Source organism: Musa acuminata, chromosome BXJ1-6 (assembly GCF_036884655.1).
Source record: "Musa acuminata AAA Group cultivar baxijiao chromosome BXJ1-6, Cavendish_Baxijiao_AAA, whole genome shotgun sequence".
In the NCBI taxonomy this organism is placed as follows: domain Eukaryota; kingdom Viridiplantae; phylum Streptophyta; class Magnoliopsida; order Zingiberales; family Musaceae; genus Musa; species Musa acuminata.
The window spans coordinates 36,964,825-36,978,959 of NC_088332.1; the positions used below are offsets into that span (position 1 = coordinate 36,964,825).

Genomic DNA, 14,135 nt, shown 5'->3' on the forward strand with positions numbered 1-14,135 from the left:
AAAAAATTCATATTTCACAAGATTCATTCTTTGATTGGGGTAAAGAATCTCATCATACATGTATGAGTTTATACTTAAAGTAGAGTTTTAAGTAAAATTGCCAAACACAGTTGAATCCAGCAAGAGTTACCAAACACAGTTGAATCCAGCAAGAGTTACCAAAAAAAACCTCAAAAATGGGTAGTGATTAGAGCAAAACTTGCCATATGACAAATAGAAGAGTTACCAAAAAAAACTCAAAAATGGGTAGTGATTAGAGCAAAACTTGCCATATGACAAATAGAAGAAGAGTTACCAAACACAGTTGAATCCAGCAAGAGTTACCAAAAAAAACCCTATCCAATTTTACTAACACCTTGGCCAAACCCTAATGGTTGTTGTTATATCATATGAACCTCGAACTCAAAAATCCCAAGTCCATTAAACTCGAGTCAGTATAAAAAAAAAAAAAATACTAAATCTTTAAAGTACCCAAAAATGTAAAACCCACAAGTTTGTCTTGAACATCCATCCAATAAACAATTGAAATCTCTAGCTAAAACAGCAAGGCACATCCGAAAGATTAATAGACAACAACGAAAGCGTTTTGACAAACTAAGACTAACAAACAGTAACCATAGAGAACAATCTAGAAATTGAACGACAAAATGGATACATTAAGCATGAATTGATATCACGTAGGCTAAGATATTTCTAATAGACGATGCCATCTCTCTAAAGCCCCAACCATCAATCGAGCAAAACCAATCAACACACCACAAAGTATGAATAAGACTTTTCACATGCGTCTCATCAGCATGTGTTTCTGTCAAAAAAAAAAAAAAAAGCACATCCGTTACAAAAAATTTTAAATACTCTATCTATTAACAAGGCATTGAGTAGCAATCTTCATTTATTAAAAGGAGAAGGAAGAACAACACTACACTACTTCCAATTCCATGGTAAAGCCTTCCTGAACAAGACCAGCATTTTTCATGGTCAATTCACCCTAAAAAAAGGAATCTCAACATTTTTTTAAAAGACAATTTTACCAAAATCGAGGTGTCAGTTTGAGTCCTAACAAATCTCTACCAGCTTACACCAGACTCCACAACTAGGTCATCAATGCATCATCACACTGTCCCTAGGGCCCAAGGCTCATTAATGAGTATTATACCAGAGGCATCAAATTCCATATGACCTTCATGTGGCACGTCAGGAACTAGCCATTCCCAAGAAGATGCAATAATAATAATAATTGATGACACTGTTTTCTTCTTTAATCAATCCCCTCTCCTGTTCCGACCGAAGAAAGCCTGGCCACTCCGACGCCGACGACCTTTGGGTCGACCTATATCCCCCCCTTTCAAAGGTGAATGACCTTTGGGTCGACCCAAAAGAGATGCTAAAGCTAAAAACACAATCATTGTTTTAATATTCAAAAGGAAAGCTAACTATTTGAACCCAAACCGAACCGAGGGGATTCTCTCAGTGTGACTCTAAACGTCCATGGTCCCACGCCACGGTAAGAATCTAAAATTAAAAATAAGGTAACACTCAAAAGAAATTAAAATAAAAACTCCTACGTCATATCAACTTTCACATGGCTGCTAAACAAGGCAGGACTAATATTCAAACACCGAACATAATAAGTACATGATTTGAAACAGATACACGTAGAATTAATATAGCCAGTTTCGGGTGGATCTGAAACCCCACCATCCTCAATTCCTTAAATCTTTTCCCTCCCTCATTGTTCCGAATATAATTACGAGATGAAAATAGAAATAATGACAAACCTAGAACAATTCAGATGATCAAATAAAATCATACAAGAAAATAAACCTGAATTTTCATGTCAAACCTAATACCCATTTTAATGACATTTCAGGTGACATGACACCGAGCTATCAAATAACATATCAAATCATATCAGTAAAATATTAAAAAGGAGTATGATGTAATGATCCGTACAATCTGTCTAATTCATTACCCATACTAAGTTGGAAGCAGCACCGGTACAATCTGCATGTTAAGGCATGGATGCAGAAATTGACGTAAGACAGCAATTAGGCAGTTGCACAGTTCAAAATAATCCACAGCAAGCTACTGAAGAGATAGCCTAATCATGTATATGCAATTAGGCCATAACTTGTACACACTGGTACAGAACCACCATGATCCATCATAAGCTATAATGTTTGCACAGAAAGGATTAAAAAGACAGACCAGAATTATCATGGCTCAAGTACAAGCTATATTGATCCAGGTCCATGTGTTTGTACTAATCATATCCTGAATTATCCACCTAACTACGCAAAAAAAAAATGAAGCACCACAGGGGTAAAAGGAAAAGACAGTTTCCTCCACCATGAGAGCTCACCAATCTTATAACCTCTCAGAAACTCACCAATGTTGAGGACTCAGCCATGTATCAGATACTATGCAACCATGTTAAGTATCCTACACAAGCAGGCCATCTTTCAGTCATCATCATGCGTCTTTTGCAGCATCCTTTAGGTTCTATGATAGCTTGCTATCTGCGGTAACATTTGTCAACCAGAGTGCCTTGTCATTTTTCTAAAAAGCCATACTTGTACAACTTAAAATCATACAGCCCAAAATGGTTTAGGGGTCCTAGTTGCATGGCTCTTTGGCGATTCAACACTGCTTGTTGGGGTATCTTCAGATGCATCCGCATCATCATCTTCATCTCCATATTCTGCAAGCTTCAGCAGCGTATCTAGAAGCAAGCACGCCACAAAAAGGAGGTATTTTAAATGATGGCAAACATGATGTACAAAAAACATTGTGCAGTTCCACTGTTCTTATTACCAGAGAGAGGCACAGTCGATTTCTTGGTATCCATGCTACCATTTCCAGCTTTTGGTGGCAGCTGGGGTCCCAAAAACTTGGGAGGTGGTGGAGGCATGTTTCTTGGCGATAGTGGGGGACCACTTGATTCCTCTAAAGCCTTGCTTCCTTTATCAGAACTAGGTTGTAACTGACATGATAAGAACTTTGGTGGTGGGGGAGGAATGTTCCTTGGAGGAGGTGACGTCCCATTTAATCCAGGATCTACTAGCTTCTTTGGTGGTGGCATGGAAGAAACCCTCACACTTGAATCCTCAGAACCTGGCTTAAGAAATTCTGACCCCTGTTGTGAGTTCTGAAGAAACACAATACAAAATCCATTTTCTCAATACCAGCATTTCAAAACTAATAAAGATATCCACAAAAGAATTCAAATCAAGTAATTTATAAAACAAGATATGAATGTACTCTATAGTCGATCTCCAGTGCAGAAACAAGAGAGCAAAAAAACCAAATATCTATGATTCTATAGTAACTTATATCCTTGTGTTGCATAAACTTAAAAGTGGAGGAAGGCAAGAAAAGAAGGGAGAGAAAGAGGAGGCATGTGTGTTGTGGTCACAGCACATCATCAGCAAGGGATTAAAGAGGTCATGAGAACAAATAGATCAAATGGACATGAAGTCATGAAGTTCAAGATAAAAAAAGGTAAATCACATTAGATGATAAGAATCACAAGTGAAGAAGAAAAGCAAAAAAGAAGGAATTGTTATCATATGGAATGTCCATAAGCAGGGTAAGAATATAGGTAATGGAGAGAAATCAAGCTCATTCACTTGATGTCAACTAGCAGCTCCAGGATTTATCAAACTGCAGCGCTAAACCTCGCAACATAAATGCAAGTCCAACGGTTGTATGCTATCAGCCTGTCAACTTCAGAGAAGGTCAGAGAAAATACCTGGAACAATTGTTGCAAAATCAGTATAGCCACTATGACAAAATGAATCAAGGGAGAAAAAAGAGAGCATTTCATAAGATATAAAATTTGGACATATATTTTACAAAAGAATCTTATCTCATCAAACAGTAATTTACAATTTTCAAATTCTAGTCTCTATAATGATAAGAAACCAAATATTGAAAAAAGAGCCAGGTACAGAAGAATTATATGTTTAAAAACCATCTTCAGGGTTCATCTCTGTAACTTGAATTGATGATAGTAATCAACACGTGAAACATTACCAATGCAGTTCACTATTATCCAAGTAAATGCAATCAAGTGATGAACAACTTCATATCTATATACATATATCCATATACGTGAAGGAGCAACACTCCTAACAAATGCCGGATCTGGAGAGGTCAGACACACAACCTTACCTCTGTATAAAGGAGGCTGTTCCTAAGACCTCTCTTCTCTAGAGGCCGTAATTTTTTCTCTCAGTATTTTGGTGGCAAGGAAGATGATTTTAACTTGTTGAAAATAACTGAAATCCAAACAGTATGAAAAGGAAAGAAAATGAAACACGATTCAAGCCACTGGCCAAGCACCAAGCTTTTCTTGGGTCCAAATCAACATTGTTAACAATGATAACCTGAGTGTTCCTCAATGCAACCCAAAAGAATAAGGAGCATATGCTGGGTCATATTATAGCTTCTTTTTTTAAGTAATTTTACCCTTATTTATTTTAGTGGATCATAGTATAGAAAATAATAGCATTTCTAATCCAGATAATTTTAACCTTATTTATTTAAGTGAAATCAGAGTATATGTCTATGGTACATAGCATTCAAGATCATGCACATGAAAGATCTTTGTTGGTTCTCTCTTCAGCCCTGTCTCTTATCCCTCGGAGCCTCCACTAGCAGGGTTTTTTTGGAAAACTCCAATTCTGGAGTGGATGGCAGGCAGGCCTTTTTAGTTTCAATAGGACTCCTTATGAGCATTGTTTATATCTACTATTATCTAAAAATATTATATAATAATAACCACTAGATGTCTCCTTTTGAGCAGTAGAGTCTATGTGAATTACCTTTTTGAAACTAAAATACCCATTTAATTGTAGACTCAAACAAGACGTAATTTATGTGGTAACTCATAAGATGGGAAATATGAGGCATTATAAAGCATGAGGATAAATTGATTTTTTGAGTACGAGATTCTGTTCTCCCCTTTTTCTTTTCTGTTTAGCATCTTCCTTCTTCACCCCTAATCTCTTCACCTACATGAGTTCACATTGCACAGCATGACAACTGCTTTATACTGGAACAAGTTAATTCATAAGATGCCAATTTAGCCATTTAAGGTTTCAAAGGACAGGAATATCTTCTAATGTATGTCTCATATACTACACTAAGATAAAGAATGTCTTGAGTTTGTTAATTGTATACCATTTCCTAATTGGGATAAACAAAAACTATACCTGAAATGCAGTTGAAACCTTTGAAGTAACTGGTATCTCCTGAAATTTACGTTTCTGTGGAGGCCGAGCATCTGCTTTAGCATTCAAACTCGATTTCCGCTCAGTTGTGTCCACAAAGCAACTTGTCGATGAAACACAAGCAGATGAAGTGGATGCTTGCCTAAGTGCTAAAGCCACCTGCTGCAATGGCGTGGACTGGGGATATATTCCTTCATAGCCATTATAGCATGTTGCTCTTGTGACAGCAGGAACGGTATAGCTAACCAAGTTTTGGGGATTCCCATATTTCAACACGTCTCCAGATTGGACTGCTGTCCCTTGAGATGAGACAATGGAAACTGCAGACAGTGGATCACCACCAGGTAGAAAAGACTGTGTCGCCACCATAGAGCAAGTGGCAGTGGATGGAAAGATGGCAATTTGATCGACATTTCCAGCAGATGCAACCTTTGATGAGCTTTCTGTTCCCAACAACAATTGCTGTGGGGGAGGCACAGCACCATAGACTTTAGTGGATGAGATCCTGCGATGAAGGTGTCATAAATCTGTCAAAATGTAAAATTAAAGAGAAACTTTAAAGATAAAATAAGTCCATGTAGGCTACTACAATCTACAACATTTACACAGGTAGACATTCAGGTAGCCAAATAAAGACCTTAACAACAATTCTCACAATCATTAGTAACATACATTGCTTAGCAACAAATAAAATCCTGATTCCATCATCAGCGGATAAAATAACTAGTGAAATGAGTCTCTTCACGATTCAGGTAAGTGAATGTGAAGTGCAGTTGAACACAACCACTTTTAGAAAGTTAGGTTTGAAAGTCTTGAATACGAGACCATCAAATAATGTGGATGGAAAATAGATTTGGATAATCACCATCAGAAACTCAGGTACTAGGTACTCAGTGCTACGAAGCTTTTAAGCAGGTATAAAAACCTGAACCCTTCCCATATATCTAAGAGACGAAAACAAGAATTTAGGTTTACAAACCTTGAAGCACCACATTCAGATGCAATTGTGTCCAAAAGATTTTCTGCCAAAATCTTTGCAGCTTCCAGACTTTTCGGATTTGTACTTGACAAATATAAATGCAAGGGTTGCAATGTTTCTGCATGTTAGATAAAAAAGAAATCAACAGTAGCAATATAACTATAGGACTTACGTAAAAATAATACATATATAATAGGGCACCAAACCTTCATGAGAACTATCAAGATGTTCAGACCCCCTTCCTCTTAATACAACAGTAGCTCCTGTTTCATTCATAATATGATTTATATAGAGGTCCTGCATACACAAGTCCGAACCACCAGCGACACAAAAACAATCTCTCCACATGGAGATGTCAGGGAGAGCTTAAAAATATTAGTAATATTTGAAATAGTGAAAGATGAAAAGAAAAGCTCCAATAAAGAGAATAAAACAGAACATCAATAGAACAAGAAATGCTATGAAGTGCAGCAGACATGCTGTCAAACATATTAGTAAAATTGATAATCCAACAAAGTCATAAGTAGTTGAAGTCCCAAAAGTAACTTGGTCAAAATGAAGACACCAGAGAGATAATAACTATAAGATTTTGTGCAAGAAATTTACATACATTTGGACCACGGATACGAGTTGCAATATTTAATGAAGGGTCAGCATCAAAACCCAGAAACAAACACATACTCAGAGCTTGAATAACCTGTCATCCAAACACACAAACGTCAGATCAACACAAACTTTACATGTAATGATGTTATAGACAATAGATTACCGGGCCATTTAACAAAACCGATTGAAGAGGGGTAGAAGACATCAGGGAACTCTGGCCTTGCTTCAAGATTTCCTCAACCATTGCTGCTGCAAGATCAACTGCTTTTATGCGCTCAGCAGTGTCTTTTAACTAAAAGTACAATAACAGATTAATGAAAATATAAATATAAAATTGCTAAATAAAGATAATTTTGACATAAATCTTATGCATCTAAATTTATCTATCCAAGACATTTAAACAAATCCACAACACGAACAGAGAAAACTAATCCAGATCAGTGATTAAAAAGAGGAACCATTTGGAATCCAATATAAGACGTGTATACCAACAACACCCACAAGTTTGTAGACTCACATTAATGTTGGATTAACAAAATATAAATATTAAAATGCTAAATAAAGAGGTTTTTGATGAAGATCTAATGCATCTAAAAGTCATCCATTTAAGACACTTAAACCTACAATATAAAAAAGGCAAAAAAGCCAGATCAATAAATAAGGCAGAAACTATTTGGAAACCAATAAAAACCATGTGTATACCAAACACACCCACATTCTTATAGACTTGCATTAATTATAGATTAAGTATGTAACCATTATGGTAATTCAAGCCTACTCCCTTCAATGACTTAGCAGGTCATGAACCACATCTTAATATGCACAGGCACCAAGGTTTGACGTACTGAAGCATATCGCTCAGTACGAGCAGTACATACCAGTCCGATAGAGGACCGATACAGACAGTACATCAGTACACCCCAATGTACCATGTGTCGATATGCTCTGTACAGCTCGGTACAATTCGATACGTACTGTACCAACAGCTGATCGGTACACCGATACGGACCGATAATGCGAACCATCATAAGCACTGAGCTACAACCATTTGTATGATTTAATTTTCCCCATGATTGTAGTAAAGTTAAAAACTAAAAATTTTATATTATTTCGCTTATAATTTCCTGTTATTTTCTCTATATTCTTTAAGTATTGTGCAAACAAATTTCCTTAAATGATATATAGGATAGATAAGCTAGCTAACTATTAATATGATTTATCATGATATACAAACATCACTCAAACATCTTAGAAAATCAGACATTGCCTTCTTATTCCCATCGGACATGAAAGTCGTGCAGGTCTTCTACCTATTATTATCCTTCTTCTGACCACAATCTCATAATTTCAATATCTTCTTACATACGTAGACCAACCAATTTGGGGTGCAAGCTTAAGGTCAAGCAATTGTGATATCAATGAACATCACATAACATGGGTCCAAAAAAATATATTGGATGGTTACATCATTGAAGGCTTAAAATTGTGCTAAACCATAAAATTATGAAGAAACTCATATCTATCCAAGGTTCATCATACCATGGCATACCGCCTAGTATAGGCAATATGTACTGGTCCGATAGGGGATCGGTATGGGAGGTATCTACTAGTCTGTCGATATATCCCACCATACCATGTGTTAGTATGTCGATACACACCATACCGATGGCTAGTCGTTACACCAGTACGGATCAGTAAGCCAAACCATGTCATCTATCATTAATGTAATAATAAAATATGAACTGGATTGGCCAATCAAACCAAGAAAACGAGAAACTAGATCCTCAACCAGTTTTGTACACTAGCTAAACCAACTGAACCTTGAAAAACCTAAAATGACTTCAATTCTTTATTGTTATCAACGATATTGGATTTTCAAGGTCATTAACTCTTTTTATTACAAGAATAAAGGATAAAAAAATTGTCATTTTATTTACTATTAAGTTTTCTCAATGTGTCTGCTCTCGTGACATCAGCACTACCATCCTCTTTCACTATATCATAGAAAAAATATTTATTATATTACCTAATATGTTTTATATTTTAACATAACATATAATTATTTTATTTTATACAATTTATTATATCTGTGTCCAATCAATAAATGCAACAGTTCAACCAATAACACTGTGATCCATGATAAAAAAAATTTGATCTGATCACTGTCCAGTCCCTTTTTTTTAACTATGCACGAAGATTGGTATGCAAATCAAATATAAAATCAAATAGGCCTTTTTTATGATTTCTTCTAACAACTACCATGTAGTTGCTGTATTATTTTCAATCTGGTTAACAGGCTAAAACAGGATTAAGCAAGTGTCAACTGATATTTCAATTGGTCAAGTTGACTGCTTATTTAATGAAGGTAGTTATAAGCTGGTTAAAGTGAGATTTACATACACAATGGGGAATGAAATTTGGTCAAATTCGATTCCATCCAATTCCAAATTTGATTAGCAAACTACTATCCAAACAGTCAAGCACCATGAAAATATGAGGTATAATCAGTGATTTAAAAAGCGCTAAGAGATAGGCGCTCGCACGAGCGAAGCGAGGCACTAAAATATAAAAATATATAATATAATTAATAAATATAATTATTTAAAATTTTAAATTAAAATATGCTATTAAATTAAGAAAATCTATTAACAGTATTGAAAATTAATAATTTCAATTAAACCTAATAATATTAACAGTATACGATATACTGTTAACAGTATACTGTATACTATTAACAGAAGGAGAAGAAGGAAGTGTAAGGGGGAACTGAGCCTGCTGACTGAGAAAAGAGGAAGCGGCAGCCGCAACGGAGTGTAAGGAGGTAACGGCGACAGCGGCGACGACGAGCGGCGACAACGGCAGCGGGAGGCGCGAGCAGCGACAACGACGAGCAGCGGCAGCAGAAGCAAGAGTAGGAGCGGGAGCAGGAGCAGGAGCGGCGAGCAGCGGGAGGCGCGAGCGGCGACAGCGACAGCGTTTGCAAGCAGCGATAGCGACGAGCAGCGGGAGCGGGAGAAGGAGCGGCGAGCAACGGGAGGCGCGAGCGACGATAGAGGCAGCGTTTGTGAGCAGCGACAGCGGCAAGCAGCAACAGCGGGAGCAGGAGCGGCGAGCAGCGACAGAGGCAACGTTTGCGAGCAGCGACAGCGGCGAGCAGCGAGACCGGGATCGGGATCGGGATCGGGAGCGACAGCGGCGAGGGTTAGGGTTGGGTTCTCACTTATATTAATTTTAATTGGTTCGATTGAACCAACTAACCATCAGAGACCGAACCAGGACCGAACCAAACCTAAAATCCTGGTTCGATCGCCTTGGATAACCCAGGCGCTCGCCCGAAGCGCCCAGCGCCTGGGCTCGGGCAAGCGCCCAGGTGGCGCCTATTTGAAGTGCGCCGCCTGGGAGATTAGCGAGGCGCTCGGGCCTCGCCTCGCCTCGCCTAGGCGAGCGCCCGAGCGCCTTTTTAAATCACTGGGTATAATGGACCAAATCTAAAACCAACATATGCAATCAGAGGCAAATAATTGTCTAGTCCACTCAAAAGAGAAGGCCATATAATTAAACCTGAAAAATGAGAACAAAATGGATAAAAAGTGACTTATGATGGCTCCAATCAACATAAGGCTCTGAGCATCTTCATAACTTCTATTATTTCCTTGATTTCAACCTAAAATTGCTTTTAGCCACCTCCCTAATATCTCCACTTCCATACTTCATTTGTATATCCTCTTATGCCTTCTAAAATTATTCAATATCTGAATATATTACCCTGCATATAAAAACTTTAAAATCCGCTTGAATGCAACCTTTTTCCCAAGCACCACATCATCATTCAAGACCATAGCCACATCAAATAATTATCAGCCAGATCATTCTAATCGTTAATAAGACCTAAAATTTATTCAGAAAATCTCAATTACAAGATTATTCAACTAAAGCCCACCTGTTCAAAGTAACATGTGACCATTTTAATAGTATAAGTATCCAGCTGGTGTCCACAAAATCAGGTAAATTTCACTTAATAAATAACTTATTCAAGCTAAATCTTGAACAAAACAAATAAGATTGAATGTTAGCTATATTGAGCAAATGTTAACCTAGAAAGCAATGCTTAAATGACAAACAGGGGTCTGAGGAGGAGACATGTCAGATTAGTTCATAGTTCCAAAAAGGAAAAGTTCACACAGAACTAGTGAACTTTCATACTTAATTAGCATAGTGCATGTTTAAATTTTAAAAACAGTAGCTAGTTGTTGAGCTTGAGGACATCCCATAATTTTATTTTTGCATATTTTTCAAATTAGTTCACTTTCTTTGATAAATTCTATAATTTCTTAGGTTTCACTTTCTTGGTGACACAGATCAAGAATCCACTGACAATCCACAGCCAAGTTGGTTGATTAATTAGACAGATGGAACACCAACAACAAAAAAATAGTTGTCATCCTTGGAAGCCATCTAACTTTTTTTGGAATGGTCAGATCAATCATATTAAAAGCAATACACAAAACCTTCTTTAATATGTTCAGGTCAGTTACACCAAAGACACCAATTATAAAAGCAAACAAGTCATGGAATGAAGACATCAAAAAGATTCTGCAAAACTAAATATATTTTCCACCTTGGCCAATTATTTGTGTAAACTACATCCTAAATAAAGAAACACTACATACATGAGCCCCTGCAGATATATGAAGATATAGTGGCTTTTCGCTGTCTGGCAATCCATTTGGAGGACGGTACTTGCCTCTGAAAAGGTAGAACGCAAGAAAAATACATGAGACTCAAAATAGGAAATCAATAATGCAAACACTTGCATTAGTACCTTGTTATGACAACTGCACCAGTGCATTTCTGAATCTGCAAAAGTGAAAGAGAACTTGTAAAATTGCAAACATCAATCATACCATACCAAGATTTTCTTAAAGCATGAAATAAAGATGCAAATCATACTAAATTAAATCAAGGATTCACCTCTTCTTGTGTTTGACGTTTAGTAAGTTTGTATCTTGCAGTAGGTTCTGCATCATTTATTACAATCTCTCGAGCTATTAGCTCATCTTGAATTTTTGGCTGCAAGGACAAGAAAAAGTCAAGCAACACAATATACATATGGACCAATGAGGATGCAGCAGAACTTGTAAGAAGTTCTGCTGACAAATTGAACTTAAACAACAATACTCTAAAACCTCAATACATCACTTAAACTAAAAAGCCAAACAGATTAAGCAGCCTAGCACATAGGTATTCACGTTCAATAAAAAATTTGTTACAAGAAAAATACCTGATTTAACTTTTGAATAATTGCAGCCGCATTTTGTGGGACTGCAAGTGATTGTACTAATTGAGGAGGATAAACAAAAGTTGATGGAACTGAATTTGTCAAAAGAGACCCAGAAAATGGAACAGCACCAGGAAGAGTGGTCCCCAAGATAGTATTTGGGGCCAATGGCACACCTGGAACTGCTATTCCAGCAGATAGCAGCGGCTCAGCAGGCTGATCCCACTTTCTCTTTTTCCTGTCAAGTATTTTTGGAAATTTGCTTTAGAAAAAAAGAGAAAGAAATACTTAAGCAACCAGTTTTGGTTTCTTCAATCGTATATTAGCTGCAACTTTCTGTCACTTCCACATTAAAAGCATGGAAATTGCAACTTTATGCATTCCCAACAAATGAGAACTTAGATATACAGCAGTCTTCCCTTTGTGTTTTAACAGATAAGAGATAAAATCACAAATTTCAAGCCTCAAACAGAGGTTCATCCAGAACTTTAATAAACATAGCCAAATAAAAGCATCCAATCTATATTTATACGCTCTGGTTCTCATGGAGAATGATATGAACTCATATCACATAAGACAATGTAGTACTAAGATAATAAAAACAATCTAATCCTTAAAAGTATCCCACAAATGACGCAGCAAAATCTCCGATTCATGTGTTTGCGTTAGCAAGTTATCATACTAAATTTGACTCTGTTCTTCCGAGTGACAGAGAGCTCCTTTTGCAATAAGCCACTATACAACCAATTTCACCAGTATTTAATCCCAACAACCACAAAAAGGTACACAAACTCGATTAGATAGGATAAATTCCGATCCGTAAAAGGACATCGGAGTGAGTTCTAGTTTGAACCGAAAACCGTGAAGAATTAATCGGGCACCATGAACCACACTCTTCATCGAAATCAAAACAAATCATTGACCCTCCGAAACCCAAAACTTGCTTATATCATAAATTAATATTGAGCAGATTCAAATGGTAGAAGTATTAAAATATCCACGTAAGGGTTTCCAGAAAGAAACACCTTTGCCTCCCGACGCTTGTCGCCACCGCCGATTCATCGGGATCTTTAGGGCTCCTGTCTTCCGTCATCACTCTACCACCAAGATACCAAACACGATATCAATAGAGGATCGGAGAAGACTCGGAACAGACTGGAAAAGGGTGGAGGGTCAAAGGGGCAAATTCCGCCAGCACAACAGCGGAGACAGAGGAGGAGGGAGATCTCGTTAGGGTTTCGCCTTCCTGAGAAACGAATAGACAGACCATTATGGATCAGCGTGGGGGTAATTTGGGAAATTTAAGAAGCCGTCTCGCGGCCGATCATCTCCGTTTGACGTCGCATATATTGTCGCATGCCCAACCGCGATCTGCCCTTCCCTTCCTACGTCGGGTAATCTCGTTCGTCCACCAACATCATCGCGTAAGAACCAAGACACGTGTAGGAGTAAGGACGGCACAGGCTAGGAGAGTTCGAGGGTTCCGGAAACTTCGCGTGATCTTGAACCGTCCATTTAGCATCATCTACGGCAGGAGATGACCAGATAGGACGATGTTGAAATAACAGCGCGGTTTCCTAATAACTGCGAATTAATCTCGTCTCCGTTGGGAACAGATATCTATTTAGTAATGAGTTACATAAGTAATACGTCTCAGGTTATTAATTTCCTATATGAGGTAATAAATTTTCTTTTAATTTTAAGTAAAAACAAATCTAAAAAAATATCAAAAATATTCTTATTTAGGTGGATCAAATCACATTCAGAATTTAGGCATTTTTTAGAAACAAATTGGAGATTCAAAAGAACAACACAATAAATTTGCATGTGGCGCCTTACGTGGCTGCCGCAAGCCGCCAATAAACGCATCACAAAATAATTATTATCCCTTAATCGAGATTTTGCAATGGAGGCTCGTGCATGGCATTGGCTACCAACGTCGGCCCAACAATGGGCCGACAAGCATGCAAAATAAATCGATTTTGGTTGAGTATTTTTATTTTCTTCCTCGCAGAGATCTAATGCAGTAGAAGGAAAT

At 37.4% G+C, this 14,135-nt stretch overlaps 1 protein-coding gene across 4 annotated transcripts; it reads right to left on the reverse strand.

Moving 5' to 3' along the window:
• Positions 1-2,194: 2,194 nt before the first annotated feature.
• On the reverse strand, positions 2,195-13,410 carry LOC135585338 (protein RIK-like). 4 transcript variants are annotated; one of them, XM_065188348.1, is made up of 13 exons: positions 13,123-13,409; positions 12,274-12,335; positions 12,101-12,141; positions 11,791-11,889; positions 11,642-11,676; positions 11,490-11,565; positions 6,983-7,111; positions 6,824-6,910; positions 6,420-6,510; positions 6,214-6,331; positions 5,217-5,739; positions 2,815-3,148; positions 2,195-2,722 (listed from the first exon to the last, which is right to left on the reverse strand). In XM_065188348.1, the coding sequence occupies exons 1-13, from the start codon at positions 13,188-13,190 to the stop codon at positions 2,589-2,591; spliced, it is 1,797 nt and encodes a 598-aa protein (XP_065044420.1). In that variant the 5' UTR covers positions 13,191-13,409; the 3' UTR covers positions 2,195-2,588. The 4 variants fall into 4 exon arrangements, with proteins under 4 accessions (XP_065044420.1, XP_065044419.1, XP_065044418.1 ...); XM_065188347.1 differs by having other exon boundaries at positions 12,229-12,335; positions 13,123-13,408; XM_065188346.1 differs by having other exon boundaries at positions 12,101-12,335; positions 13,123-13,407.
• Positions 13,411-14,135: the final 725 nt, after the last annotated feature.